This window comes from Ursus maritimus, unplaced genomic scaffold (genome assembly GCF_017311325.1).
Source record: "Ursus maritimus isolate PB19 unplaced genomic scaffold, ASM1731132v1 scaffold_3, whole genome shotgun sequence".
In the NCBI taxonomy this organism is placed as follows: domain Eukaryota; kingdom Metazoa; phylum Chordata; class Mammalia; order Carnivora; family Ursidae; genus Ursus; species Ursus maritimus.
The window spans coordinates 68293620-68308493 of record NW_024425563.1 but is presented as its reverse complement, the minus strand read 5'-3'; the positions used below and the strand labels follow the sequence as shown (position 1 = coordinate 68308493).

At 37.2% G+C, this 14874-nt stretch overlaps 1 protein-coding gene across 1 annotated transcript; it reads right to left on the bottom strand.

Annotated features, from left to right (window-relative positions):
- Positions 1–6024: 6024 nt before the first annotated feature.
- Positions 6025–14704, bottom strand: BET1 (Bet1 golgi vesicular membrane trafficking protein). Its single transcript, XM_008686253.2, has 4 exons — positions 14525–14704; positions 10607–10731; positions 7713–7769; positions 6025–6185 (listed from the first exon to the last, which is right to left on the bottom strand). Exons 1-4 carry the CDS (start codon positions 14541–14543, stop codon positions 6030–6032), a joined length of 357 nt encoding a protein of 118 aa, XP_008684475.1. The 5' UTR covers positions 14544–14704; the 3' UTR covers positions 6025–6029.
- Positions 14705–14874: the final 170 nt, after the last annotated feature.

Sequence of the window (14874 nt, the reverse complement as noted above, 5' to 3'; positions counted from 1 at the left end):
CTTTAAAAACACTGAGCACTAAATCTATCTGTAAGCAGACTAAAGCATTTCATTCCAATAACTTTTCTGTATACAGGTTATCTCACATAACACTTATGTTCCAGTTTCCTTGAAAGTAAAGAATATATATTTAAAGCCAATGGATTATTAAATAATGCAGAAAGCTTAATGATCAGTTTCTAGGACTACTCATTAATAATATATATATATATATATACAAGTTGAGGAGATAGGAATAATTTTAAATATTTTTTAAAAATATAAATTGATGACCTAACAAAGTTTTTTGCTGTTTATTAAAATCTGTTTTATCTGGACTTTTTTTTTTTTTTTCAGTTATGCTGGGGTTTTTTGCTTATTTCCAAATTTACTGTAGTCATGAGAGCAGCTGTAAGTACTGGTAAAGTCAGATTCAGCTGCCTGCTTTCATGTGAATCACACCATGATTGTGGATCTTTGAAAAAGGATAGTAGGAACAATTTTTATATAATTGTATTAATATTAGACCCTTGTTGATGTTAGCAAAGTTGACTTAATTAGTAAAAAGAAAACATGACACGTTTTTCTTTATAAATATCATAGAAGCTTTGTAGAATACTTAACATTTATAATGGATAATGTGGTTATATTTGTGAATTTTAGAATCTTACCTGTAGTATGTGGATAATATTTTTGTGAAAAACATATTGTGTATATCTATCTTTCTGTTCATTTTGGAGAGTAAGGAAAGATTATTTTAAGACCTGGTCTTTGCACTTTGCAAATCTCTTCAGTTTATATGGTAGTCCTTCAGAGGCTTGTGAAAAATTCTTCTAAAAAGCTCAAGGAGATGAGACCCCGTCAGTTGAACTCCTCAGCCAAGATAAGCTTTAGAAGCCAATATACTTCTTTTTTTTTTTTTTTTAAGATTTGTTTGTTTATTTTAGAGAGAGAGAGAACATGAGCAGGAGGGGCAGAGGGAGAGGAAGAGAAAACCTGAAGCAGATTCCACACTGAGTGTGGAGTGATGCAGGGCTTGATCTCAAGACCCTGAGATCATGACCTGAGCCAATACCAGGAGTTAGACACTTAACTGACCGCACCACCCAGAAGCCAATACATTTCTAAAGAGAGAAAAGCTTTGTAAAATATACAGAGTGATTCTCACACACTGTTTGAACATTTAACTGCAGGGAAAAGCATGGAGAGTAACAATAATCACCTACCCTCTTTGTATATGATTCATATACAGTATTTGTACTATCAGAAGATGGAAGGTCAATAAATGTAGCATGAATTTACTCATACAGATTGAGAAAAAGGTTGATATATACAAAATGCATAAATCATCTTCTAAAAGTCTACTGTCATTGAAAAATATTATTCTCAAGTTAATTTATTAATTTAACTCCATGTTGCCTAATTTTTCTCCATTAAAATTTAAGTGAGAGATTCTCATGTTAAAAAACAAATAACTTCCCCTATTTTTTTTTTTTTTTTTTAGAAAGAGAGGGAGTGAGAGAGAGGAGGGGCAGAGGAAGTAGGAGAGAGAAAATCTTACGCAGGCTCCACCTCCAGTGTGAGGGAGCCCATTGCAGGGCTGAATCTCATGAGCCTGAGATCATGACCTGAGCTGAAATCAAGAGTTGGATGCTTAACTGACAGAGCCACCCAGGTGCCCCAAACTTCTACTTCTTTTAAAAGAATATTTATCATCAATATAGCTAGTGGTACATTAGCGCTAGCTTGTACCAGCTCATGAAAATCAATTTTATGTATATTTTCACAACTCTGTGTTCAGTGATGTCACATCAGTAGCTTGAAATCAAGTGTGGTGGGAGTATGTACACCAAAGAGAAAGAAATTACTATAAATCACACTCCTAGCCCCAGAAAGCTGGTTACCACTATACCATTAAACATTAACATATAATGAAAGGAAAAGAGAAATTTGCTTGGGGTTAAAATCCAACCTTCCAATTAGGGAAACATTTTAGAGAATTTTTTTTCAGAGGATATATAAAAGATTAACGTGGTTCTTACCAAAATCCACTATGCTTTATTAAAATATTATTGAAGTATAATGAAGTTCATCAGAAAGAATGAATAGGTATCTATTAGCTATTAAAGCACTACAAAAGTCCAATAATTAAAATAGCATGGTACTACTGGTACAAGGATAAAAAATTGGATAAAACAAAGTACATACACCAGAAAAAGACCCTATCATATACTATAGCAATATAGAAGAAGAGTTATCCAATATTTACTGTGAGAATAACTGGTTGGCACTTTGTAAGTTAAAAAGAAAATTATTTGTGCCCCGTAACTTATCCAGTAATTTAGTAAGTTTCAAACTAGAATTTAAAAACATAACTGTAGAAAAAGTAAAAGAGTATAGGATGTTTACCAACTGTTTATCAAACCTCTACAGGTAGAGAACTTTCTAAGTTTCTCTCTTCAGATTTCTGCTTCCAAAGTTGACATCTGTTGCTCTCATTCTAAGAACTCAAATAAGCTAGATATACTGGAAAATCATAGATTTTTTAAAAATCCCATCAGATTTCTGAGGCTGCAGAGAAACCTGATGAACTAAATTCCAGGAACTGGTGACCCGTCGCTAGCAGAGGGAAGACAAATAGCTGCTTCCAGCCCTCGCAGGATGGTGGTGGCAGGGTGGGGGCCTGGCAGCAGGGAGAAAGTGGCCAGAATTATTTCAGCAACATGTGGGTGAGCGGGACCGATTAGATTCGGAAGTGTCCCCACCCCAGAGCTACAAAGGCAGCAGCTACCACTGAGTCCCAGGAACCCATTCTAACTTCTTCACGAGGTGTTACCGCTACCTACGCACAATTTTTACTGCCGTTTTACAAACAGAGTAACTGAGGTGGAGAGGCCATCAGCCCAAACTCATAGTGTAAGTGGGAACCAGGATTCATGCTCAGGCAGGGTGACCCCACAGCTTTCAGTCTTAGCTATGATGCTATTCTGCTTCCCAGTAAATATTTAGTCAAAGGTTATTCATCAGTATAGCCTGATGAAGTTATTTACTGACTGAATGTACCCAAATTATCAAGCACTTTTCCCACTTTCTCTACAAGGAAGCAAATTCAATACATATAATTTGAAATTTGAGAGCATTGAAAAATTAGGACAACTGGTTTATTTTTTAGAAACAGCAGCTCTCTACGGGTGCAGGTGCTGGGGTTTTCTGTTCCAGAATTCTGATGTTTAAGATGATGCATATTTGTTTTAGGTTTAATAGCTATTCTCTATTCAAGGAGTATCCATGAATTAATTTCCATGCTAATTTAAATTCTACCAGTAATGCGTATAATTCTCCCTTTGCTCATTGTAGAGACCTACCCCTTTTGTCCATAGGGGATGGTAGAAGTAGTTACACTTTCTATCATTTGCAAATGTGTCCGCACTTCCAAGGACCGACTCCTAGTGAAATGAAGTGAGTAGATATTTTCCAGAAAAATTTGGACATTGGGATTTTCATAAATTGTTTCCTGAATTTGCTTCACCATTTAAAATACAGAATTTTAAGTGTATCACCCATCACCAAAATATCTGCAAGTCTTTTGCTGTTTGAATAAAAACTACAATGTGGATATGTTGCCTATTCAACTATTATAATCAACTTCCCAGGCACCTATAGCAGTAAGGTACTTTTCAGAGTTAGCAATGGGTTTGTAAAGGATTATAAAGGATTAGAGCTTTTCCATACTTGATGTTTCCCCCAAATTTTTTTTCTGGGAGTACTTTTTGCTAGGGGTCCCCCAAACGGGAGGAAAAGGGTGCTGCTGGAAGAATCTCTGATGGGGCAGGGACAGGCCATTCCAGAGGAGTCTCCTGCTTGCCAGGAATCTCAACCAAGGCAGTGATGAGGGAGTAATAGGAAATGCTGGTTAGGGACCTTAGGCACGTCTTAAAAAAGAATCATAAAATAAGAAATGCTGGACAGTGCAGTGATGAGAATCACTTTTATAACACCCCAAACCCCCTTCCCTGAAATCCCCACCTCCTTGATAATATCCAACATTGAAATAGTGTTTTAATACTTTACAAAGATGGTCATCTAACAGCCAAACCTTAACCTTGAAATCCATCCTTCACTTGCCATCACTCTTTTTCCCAAGGCTTTGTTCTCACTTGCTTCCATTGTTGATGCTCTTCTCTTTCCATCTTCATTTTTTCTTTGGCCTTCGGCTCCTCCTTTTGCAATTTTAATTATTGACATGCGTCTTCCTGAGCTCTGATTCACGTAATTGGCACAGAGTACACAGTTAAATAATTGTTGAAAACTGAATCAATCTGTAATTGAGAAGTATTTCTGCTTGGAAATCACAGCATCACCTCAAAGCCTGAAACCACCATATTGTCTCGCTCTTAAAATAACTCCCCTTTCTGACGTGTGTGTTAAGATAGGGAGAACTAACATTTATTGAGTGATTATGTATCACGTATTTTCAATAAATTATCTGACAAAAATCCTATGAAATAGGTGATTTAATGAAGAAACAGGCCCAAAAACATTGAGCAAGGGAAGGAATGGAGATTTGAACTCAGGTCATCTAACTCAAATCAGAGTCTCTCACATCACATCCAAGACCTCAGGCCTGTTTCTTTGAGGTTTTTTTTTTTGGGGGGGGGGGTGCTGTTTCTTCTATGTGAAGTCACTTAACCCTTCTCAGTTCTGGTGTTTCTATCTGTCAAGTAGAGGCCCAAGTGATGACAAACACAGCCAAAGACAGGACCTGAATTGATAGGTATTAGGGATGAGCAAAAAAAGGATTGCACCAACTCAGCAAAATCAATAAGAGACTTACAACTAAAAATATAAGGAATTAAAGAGATTTTTGAAACTGCATTCATGATTTATCTCATTTGTTTGAAGCAAGTTCTGAAATAATAAAAATTTATTATCTTTTCCAGATTTTGTTTGGGACCTGTTTTCAGGACCCTCAGATTCTATGTTAAAAAAAGAGAGAGAGAGACTTGAACAAAGAGACAACAATGACAATATATTTCATTAAAAATTTTATTTTTAGAGCCCATAAATGGGCAAATTCCAAATAGTAGCAATACAGAGTATTTAAGAACATGTTAATATTTCTTTCTATCCATCTTTGTTTTCCTTTCCATAAACAAATATACTGGATTAAAAGCAACATCTTAACCCCAAGTTCAATGCCTGAGTACTTTCAATATTTATTTTGAACACATAATAAAGCAGAGGCAGTTAATTTTATTTCCATTCAGAGCTGAGCAATTACTTTAGCTTCACATTATTCTGTCACAAATGATAACCAAATGGCCTACCTAAGCAGCTAAAATCACTGAACTATTGTAAGCCAAGTCAATGGTATGTATAAAGTTAATGTAAAACAACAACTAGACTGGTACACATTTATTTGGGGCCCTACAAGAAATGTGCCAAAATAACAAGCTTTAGTAAAAGATAAGGTCACTGGGCAGAGGGGAAAGAGGAGTCATGTCATCAAAAATTTTGAGGAAAACTGTAGGTGAAAGGAAATCAACCTACAATTTTAACCAAATAGAGGAGGAAAGGGCAGTACAATATCAGGGCTGATGACAATTCGGGAAAATACATAAACCATTCCCTCACAAACTTGTTCACTACCTCAAGAGTTCAGCATCAGGCTCTCCAGGGATTCTGTTATTCTCCCACTATGTTTCTTCACATGGAACATAAACCTACATTTATGCTAACAGCAGAGTATTATATAGCTATTTAATCTGACAGCGAACAACAGGAAAAAAAAATTGTTAGGGCCAGAGTGACTTCGGGCCATCTCAATACCCCTGAAAATAGGGGCAAAAAATGAATCATTAAGCAACAGTATTCAAAAAGCACCTGTCATCTGTCATCTAATGTGATTTATAAAACAAGTAAAATTCAGTAATCCTCAATGGAAAAAGTCATCGTATTTGAAATCAGGAATGTTTTGATGCTGATTTTTTATCAGAGTGGCACTCCAAAGAGATAAGTTGGAACAAATTCCAAACTCACACTTACTTGCATCACCTCAGTTTAATAATCCAATAAATGACCAAAAAGACAAACAATGAAAACAGCATCATATAGCACAGCAGCTTTGTCTGGCTTCCTCTAGATAAAATCTTCAGTTTCCCCATAGTTTTACCTAGAAATCCAGTTGTAGAATCAAATTGTGAATCCTGTGAGGAGAAAAGGAAAACAAAATAGTTAGATTCTAATATTCTACATATGCACATTTAAGTAATTGAATATACTGTTATTAGAATACATTTTTAATGATATTTTTAGTGTTTAATCAATTCAGGAGCCTGTTTGTAACTTGGGTAATCAAGTCTGATTACTCCGTGCGAAACAGAGTAATTCTCTCAATGAATAAAAAGCTCTTTCATTATCCAATAAACAGTTCTTTCAGCACCAGAGTAATTCAAAATTCCAAACTACTTAGGTCTTTTCCCAATCATGTGAATTAAAAAAAACATTAACAACAAAGGTATGTAGTGTGTCTATTATCATACAGGTGTTTTCTGTTTTTGTTGGGGCACTGCTCTCCAAGGTCAAATGGTTGGTTGCTTTCAGTAATTCAGTACAATAATTCATCCAAAATTTAATATGGTTAGCAGTTAAATGTACTTTAAAGATCCTTTTATTGAGATAGCTGACCTTGAAGTACAGTAGAAGCTATTAAAAGTTAAGAGAATATCATGTAGATGTGGTAAAATGTGGTTAAGACTACAAATATGGATGGGGAAAACTACCATATTAAGTCCTTAAGATGAGAGGACTAGGTGTGGATTAGAAATACTGCACTTTCATAGAAATCTCAATATCCTAAGAAGTAAAGGCCCCAGCGTAATGACAGCCTTTGCACAGCTCAGTTTCTATGGAGTTCAAGCACTTTAGATCTATACTTCTTCACTGGGGTTTTATATCACAATGACCTGGGACACTTTCTGTTTTCACAATACGTATGTATAGGTCCCTGCCCCTGAAATTCTCTATCAGTATATTTAGATTGGGAACCAGGCGTAAATATGTGCAGGAAGTTCCCCAGGTGATTCTAATGTACAACCTCCATACGAACTTGCTTTTAATGCCATATTCATTTTTTAATAATACAATTTTAAAAGCAAATGGAGAGACTAGGGAAGGTACAGAGAAGGGGTATCCAAAATAAACATTCAAGAATGGAAACAGGCTCTACAAGAAAGGGTATATGTTGCTGAGCTCACTGAGCCCTGAGAGAAAAGGCTCTGGGATGTTACTATGTTCAAATCCTTATTGATTTGTTTAGAAGTGATCCTTAGGAGATCAAGCAAAAGAAAGAGGCTCACATTAAGCGAAAGACATTCAGCTGGTTGGATATGAAGTGCTTTTTGATTACTTGGTAGTCTGTATCCATTGAGATTTCCAAGAACAAGCAAAATAGTCATTTGCCCTGGGTCTTCAACAGTGTTTCTAAATACAAGATGAAAGATACCATGGCTTCTACCTCATCTTCCCACTTGCGTTCGGCAAGATGAAAAATGGGAAAATAAATAAACTTATTAGTTATTTCAAAGCAATGAGATACAAAAGGGCAGGAATCCAGGACTTATAATCTCTAATTTCAAAATGGATAAAAGTTAAAATGATATTATTCCTGATTAGCAGACTAAAATTGAGAGTAATAGATCAAATTTCTTCAATTTTAAGTCAGAACCACTTACCATTTCAGCTAATAATTTATTTTGATGTTTAACCTCATGGCCTATTTCAATGGAAAGCTATTAAAAAAAAAAGCACATACATTATTACTCATATAAAGGTATTTAAGTGTTTTAAAGTAAAAATAATACCACTCTAAGCATACTCATTTTCTCAAATAAAACTGTCTTCTATAAATATAAAATACAAAAATTTCTTCTGATATTTTTTCCACTGACATTAAAGGAAAATAAATTTAGAATTGCTACTCCCTCCCAACTATGCAGACTGTCTCCTGCTCTTCATTTTGATTTCATCTTATACTCAGGTCCATCTGTTAATTTTGGTACATACGTCTCTCTGACTCTAGCCTTACATGCTTTTCTTCTTCCTCTCTTTATATTTATACAACAGCATTTATCTATATATTTTTTTCTTTACTTTTTTTTAAGATTTTATTTATTTGAGATAGAGAGCAGGAGCAGGGGAGCAGAGGGAGAGGGAGAAGCAGGCTCCTTGCAGAGCAGGAAGCCCGATGTGGGGCTTGATCCCAGGACCCTGGGACCGTGACTCAAACCGAAGGCAGATGCTTAACTGACTGAGCTACCCAGGCGCCACCTTCTCTACATTTTAAAAGATATATACAAGTACCCATATTACCAATTCAAATCTACATTAAGTATTTAATATTTTTTAATGAAATGGGACATTACTTTGAATATATGCCTAAACTGGTTATTTATATAGATTCCAAAGGTATTTTTCTTTAAAATATGATAATAAGGGCACCTGGGTGGCTCAGTTGGTTAAGTGTCTGCCTTCGGCTCAGGTCATGATCCAGGGTCTTGGAATCGAGCCCCAGGTCAGGCTCTCTGCTCAGAGGGGAGCCTGCTTTTCCCTCTCCCTCTGCCTGCCGCTCCCCCTGTTTAAACGTGCACACACTCGCGCGCTCTCTGTCAAATAAATACATAAAAATCTTTAAAAATAAATAAAAAGAAAAGAAAATATGATAACTGGGAAAAAATTGACAAGTTATTGTTACCTCCATCCAGAGATATGCAGAAAGAGGCTGAACCTAAAAGAAATACTATTTATGTGGTTATGGCTACTATTCAGAACAAAACCTATCTAATATTTTATTTGACAAATTCATCAAAGGCTTCACTTCCAAGATATTTAGATAAATTATAAGCAACAAATGAAAATCTTGGCAAACCACTGCAAATACTGTTCTCAATTTATCTTATGTGGAAAGTATACGGGGTGATGTGGACACAAAATCATAGAATTCTATAGATCAGAACATGAGCTTTTCTCCCAAACTTAACAATTCAGAGATAATAAAGCAACTATAAACCTAAATAGCTCAAATAACCTAACTACTTTCTACAACTGTCATTCATGCCAAGGAAAGATATTTCCGGGGGGGGGGGGGGGCTTTCTTCTAATAAGGAGCCTAAATTATCAATGTTGGAGTTAAAAAAAAAAAAACCGGAAAACCACCAACGTTTCTTAATTCCCCCTAAATGTTGATTTTCTAAATTATAACATTATACGATATTACTTAGTTCATTGATCAACTCCTTTTGATTTAATACGACTTTGAAAACAATTCTTGTTTCAAAATGTAATAGTCTCCAGGCTGAGTGCAATTCTGTTTTCTAAAGACTAATGAAATACCAGTTAAGTTTTGGCAACATGAGCTTCTACTGAATGCTCTATTAGTGTATAGCATGTTTAATGTAATATAGACTCAATCACATATGCTGTTAAAATCACCTTTTTGTAATTCCTTTATTTAATACATATTAAGCTCAATACCACCAATAAGGAATTATGCCTAGGTACTGTGTAAAAGATAAAAATAAGTACAATAGAAAACCCTACATTCTGGTAAATTTCTTTTACATACAAATAATTCCAATGCAGATCCCTATGCAATACATGCTAGGGAAATGATATAAATGGTCTTATGTTCACATGGAAAAAAGATGCTTTTGATGAGGTAAATCAGGTAAAGCTTTCAAGAAGGAAGGAGTGCATTGAGGTGGAGCCTTTACTATGGGCAAGCCTTCAATGATATGAGGAGGGAGAGGACACCGCTAAGGCAAAGGGATAGCAGGATCAAAGACAGGGGGTTGCAAGTGATAGCCAGCATACACAGGGCACAGAGAGTACTCTAATCTGTCTGGCAGAAAACACATACACATTCCAGAAGTGCAGGGGATAAAGTCTGAAAAGCTGTGGACAATCTCTGAAGGACCTATTTGATCAAGCTACAGAGTGTAAATTTCATTCTTACATCATGGGAAGACAATGGAGACTTCTGGAGCATACGATGCAATTTAAAAAACAAACTCCAAAAAGATGGCTGTGCTGACAGTAAGTAGCTCAGAACAGAACATGCAGAAATGAACAAATAGGTTAAGAGGCTCTCTCAGTTCACCTAAGAAAACCAGGGATAGTATTAGAAATAGAAAAGTAGAAATAGAAACAGAAAGAAAGAAGCACAAAACTCAGTGACTGACCTGAGGTACAAAGGTGGGAACGTGGAACATTGAGATGTGTAGGTTAGAATACAAGAAGAAGAAAATTCAGGAAAAGAGCAGCTTGGGGGCAGAAGATGGACTGCTCTGAGACATTACTACAGACAACATACAATACTCTAGATTTATCCACAAAAAAACAGTGGAAATTAAAAACAAAAAACAAAAAACATACCATATGTTTTGATTGGCCACATTTTCTAATCTACTCAAATCATGTTTAAATTTTGAATGCATTTTGACCTTGCTGAACAATACACAGCTTGGATAACTGAATTCCTTAGTATGATGCCAATAAAAATAAATGTAAGTATATAATATGTACATAAATACATGAATTTGAAAGTATATAATATCTGTTAAATACTTACAGATTTTATAGCAGTTACTTTGCTTCTCAGACTTTCAGTGAGCCTCTCGTTTTCTTCTTCACAGGCACTGTAGCCACTGTTAGCATAGCCATAGTTCCCATAGTTGCCAGGAGGTACTCCTTCACCTGCAAGGATCAGAGTCACAGTATAGTTGTAGCAAAAACAAGCCACTTTTGAAACCTTGATAGGAAAGAACCAAGAAAGACCCCTGGAGGGCGTTGCAGACCACGTATGTCTATAATATTCACACTTCAAAGAAATTTTAAAAATTAATAACCAAATAGAGATCAGAACAATTCTTTCTAATGCCCTCTTTTAAGCAAAGAATGTTCAATTCATTTTTATACTTATTTATTGATTGCTTATTGATTGCCCACAAGACGCTAAAATAGGCACTGATATTCAAGGATATTCAGGATTCATTCCCTGCTCCATAGAACTACAAATTTTAAAAAGGATCTTTAAGTAGTAGCGTCAACTATCCATTGAAGAATCCTGGCTATAAAGGAAAAGGGAGAAAGAGGATAAACATAGCAGGAGGGAGCTCATGGGGGGGGGGGTGTCCTTTACTGGCACCTCTTTCTGTTAAATAGAAGAGAGCTGGAATAACTTATGGAGAACATTAGCTGAGAGTTAACAGGGACATGCATTCATTCAACAAATATTTGAGAAACTCCTATGTGTCAGATCCATTTTTCTTTCTAGGTACTACTGTTGGGAGTTTATCTTCTAGGGAATTGCACTGAGAATACGGTCCCAGCTACTGCCTAATAAAGTACTTGGTATTCATCAGGCAATCAAACAGGTGGAGTGAGCCTTGGACAGTGAATCTGTATATAAATGTGCTAGAGGACTAAGACAGGGAAGTGTAGTTGAGGGTGTTATTGAACCACTTTTTTTTTTTTTTAAACAATTGATACGATCAATTTTCTCAGTAAAGGAACAGATAAAGTCTTATCTTTAAAGAAGGGTATCATTTGGAAAAAGCAGTAAAGAGAATAATGGGGGAAAATGACTGGACTACACAGGTCCTACAGGGATAAAATGATCCTGGCTGAGGCTACACACTGGGGTGGTGTCAATCCTCCTGGATGTGGGACTTTTCTGAAGAAGTGCTCATTGGCTGGACGGAGTTAGCCTGTGAACATCTGGATGATTAGCTTGATCAAGAGTTTGATCAAGAGGTTTACAGCGCTGGGGCTGAAGAAAAGAGCCCCAAGAGGCTGAGACTGCTTGCCAAAAGAGAGGTTGAATATAAGGAACATGGGGACTACACTGGACAGGGATAGAAGCAGTTTTAATGGAGAAATGAGGGAAAGGGATGATACAGGCACTAGGTCTCCGTAGTAAACTCAAAAGAGTAGATGAAGCAACAGGGACAGTGAAAGATGGAAGGACAGGAAGTTGCAGTCAGTGCCAGTAGTTGAAGGATGGTTGAGGTGTAAATAGGAAGCTCTTTCAAGAGATGGCACAAACCTCACTTTCTCTTAAAGGCAAAACTCCCTCTGCATTCTTACAGTTCTTACTGTACACAACACTAATACCATACTCTAGATGATACTATAAGGGCAGAAACTAAATCTGTTTCACTTAGGGCTGTGTATCCCCCACAAAGTATGTACACACCACACACACACACACACACAGAAAGAAACACTCAATAAATACTTGTAAATGAATTAATAAATAGAATCTGACTTCACTGTTATTCAACTTTGAATGTGCCTGCCTTTGCCAAGAATTTCGGAATCATAAACTTCTTTGAGGGCAGAGACAGTGTCTCATACTTCTTCTATATCCCCTGTACCTAATGACTATATACAGCAGATACTTACACAATTCCCACCACTACAAAAACCACAACAAAATGTTAAACAAGTATGTTCCTGGGAAAAGAGTTGCATTCCTCAAATTTTTCCTCAATTGCTGATACACTATCCATAAAACTGCAAATATAGTATGAAAAGTTGCAGGAAAGCTAGTGAATGCCAAAGATCATCCTCAGCCTTTGTCCACTTAGACAAATGCTACTTCTTTAGGGTAGTTTCTATCATTAACTGAGCCAATTCATTTAGAGATTCATGGGAAGCGTGCCACATGAACATCTAAGTTTCATTATTTATCCCAAGTTTAAAATTCCAGGTCAATGCAATCTGATACTTGAAAAAAAAAATCCAGAATAAAAAAAAATCACATCATACCAGTGTAAATGATAGCAACAGACACTTAAGTAAGCATCTTTCCACTCTATCCTACAGATTCTAATATAATTAATCTGGGCTACAGTCCAGGTATCAATGCCTTAAAAGCTCTCCAGGTGATTCTAATGCACAGTCAGGGCTGAGAACCACAGCTTCTCAAGTCCCTCTTCTGCAATTTATCATGGCACACTGCTGCACAAAAACATTAAAGGGAGCCAAAGGACCTATTGATAAGATCTAAACTCCTTGGCCTAGTACTCAAAGATCTCCTCAGGGGGGTTCTGGTTCCATGTCTCCTACTTCAATCACACTGGCTTAATAATAATCCCTTATACACACCATTCATAATTCTAGTCTTATAACTTTTGGGGGTACGAGGAGGGGTAGAGGAGCCTTGCTTCCTACTGGAACTTGCTCTCTCACCCTCGATTAATCAAGCTCTAGTTCAAGTTCTTATGTCTCTACAAAGTAAGCAGTGCTCTGTCTCTGAAATCCCTGAGACACTAGCTGTATAACTTATTTGATATTTGGATGTACAGCTATCACCTTGTACTACAATTTATCTTTGTACATGTTCCTACTCACCAACTAGACTGGAAGCTGTGGGAGCACAAACAGGGCGACAATCAGCTGTACACCTAGTGCTTACTCAAGTACACAACAAATGTTTGTTATCATTAATAATGATAAAAAGAAAAAAACATTTAAGCATATAAAACTAAACTGCTCAATATTAGTTTTTTTTTTCTCTCTACAATTTACCTGGCCAACTTTCTATGATCCAAGTATTCATAAAAGCTGTATTTTTCAAAAGCTCTTTCTCACACAATTTTTTAATCAATGAGCAAGTCTAAAGTTACTGGCAACTTTCACCAACTTTAAATACCTGACACTTTTAAAAAACTTTTTTATTCCTTTTTCCATTTTATTGTAACCACTGAAAAAGGTAACATTATCTTTTTTCAAATATTCCACATATTTTCTCAGGTATGCTGTATGCTGAGATAGCAGGGGCTTTTTTTCTTTTTAAAAACAGCTTCTTAACAGAGAGCTTCAAAGCCCAGAAAATGCTATTTATTAGCTGTGCGTTATAATGGCCCCTCAAAAGTCTTTGTGCTTGGTGAACCTGTTTCCTAAGTTTTCACAGTGGAACAAGACTCAGATAAAAAACGGTCTAGGTAAAATGGCCTTTGACCCTGATGTTACATACTATGGCCTTTAACAGTAACGACAGGTACATTTACCTTTGTAACTCACTGTTACCAGATTAATGATTGTTATTAGTGTGCTTCGCATGCAACATTCATTGTTCAGATTTCGCTTCTGAAAAAACTAAGATCCAGGACGAGTGGAGTACGAAAAACCAAAGCCAGACTTGGGGACATTCGGCAGGTTTCGTAATTACTCTCTGACAGTCCATAACACTAAAAAACTTGGTAGTTCAGTTGGCACCTGTACATACCCACCCCCATTCCTCCACTACTCTCTACAGACCTACCATTCAAACTTGAGACTGACCCAAACTACAGGAAACCCCTAGATCTGGTACAAATGGTGTGTTTCTACTTGGCTCCGCCTCCAAAGACCCCTCCATTCATCCTGTTTTCTGGTCCAAATTCCAGTGACATAAGACTGGTCCGATTTCCTTCCGCGTCCCCGCGCCCAGCACGGCCGGTTCTGGGAGCCCCCGAACTTCGAATCTCAGCCGTCTTCTTACCCAGGCCTGCACGCCTCATCCTGCCAGAGTAGGGAAGAAAAAAGCAGATGGAGGGGTGGATAAGAAGAAGCCAGGGGTCCCCCGGACGGCGTCTTCAGTACCAAGGCCCAGAGAAACACCAACTTCTTTCCCCAAAGCGCCACGACATCACTGGAGTCTAAAACATCGCGCCGGCTGATGGCGTCACCCAGGCACTTATTGCTGCCTTGCGAGTCGGCTTGAATGGCATTCTGGGAAATGTAGTTCACGGTCGACGCAGGTAATGAGGCAGAGGTGTGGCGTGAACTAGGCTCCCAGAGCGGGCGGGGCTTCCGGAGACCGGCGGGCGCTGTGGGGCCTCGGAGTGTGGG

Coding starts and splice junctions, on each gene's coding strand:
- BET1 (XM_008686253.2), bottom strand. Junction 7,770..10,606: donor AAGTAACTGCTATAAAATCT/GTAAGTATTTAA, acceptor TTTTTTTAATAG/CTTTCCATTGAAATAGGCCA. Junction 6,186..7,712: donor ATAAATTATTAGCTGAAATG/GTAAGTGGTTCT, acceptor TTCTCCTCACAG/GATTCACAATTTGATTCTAC.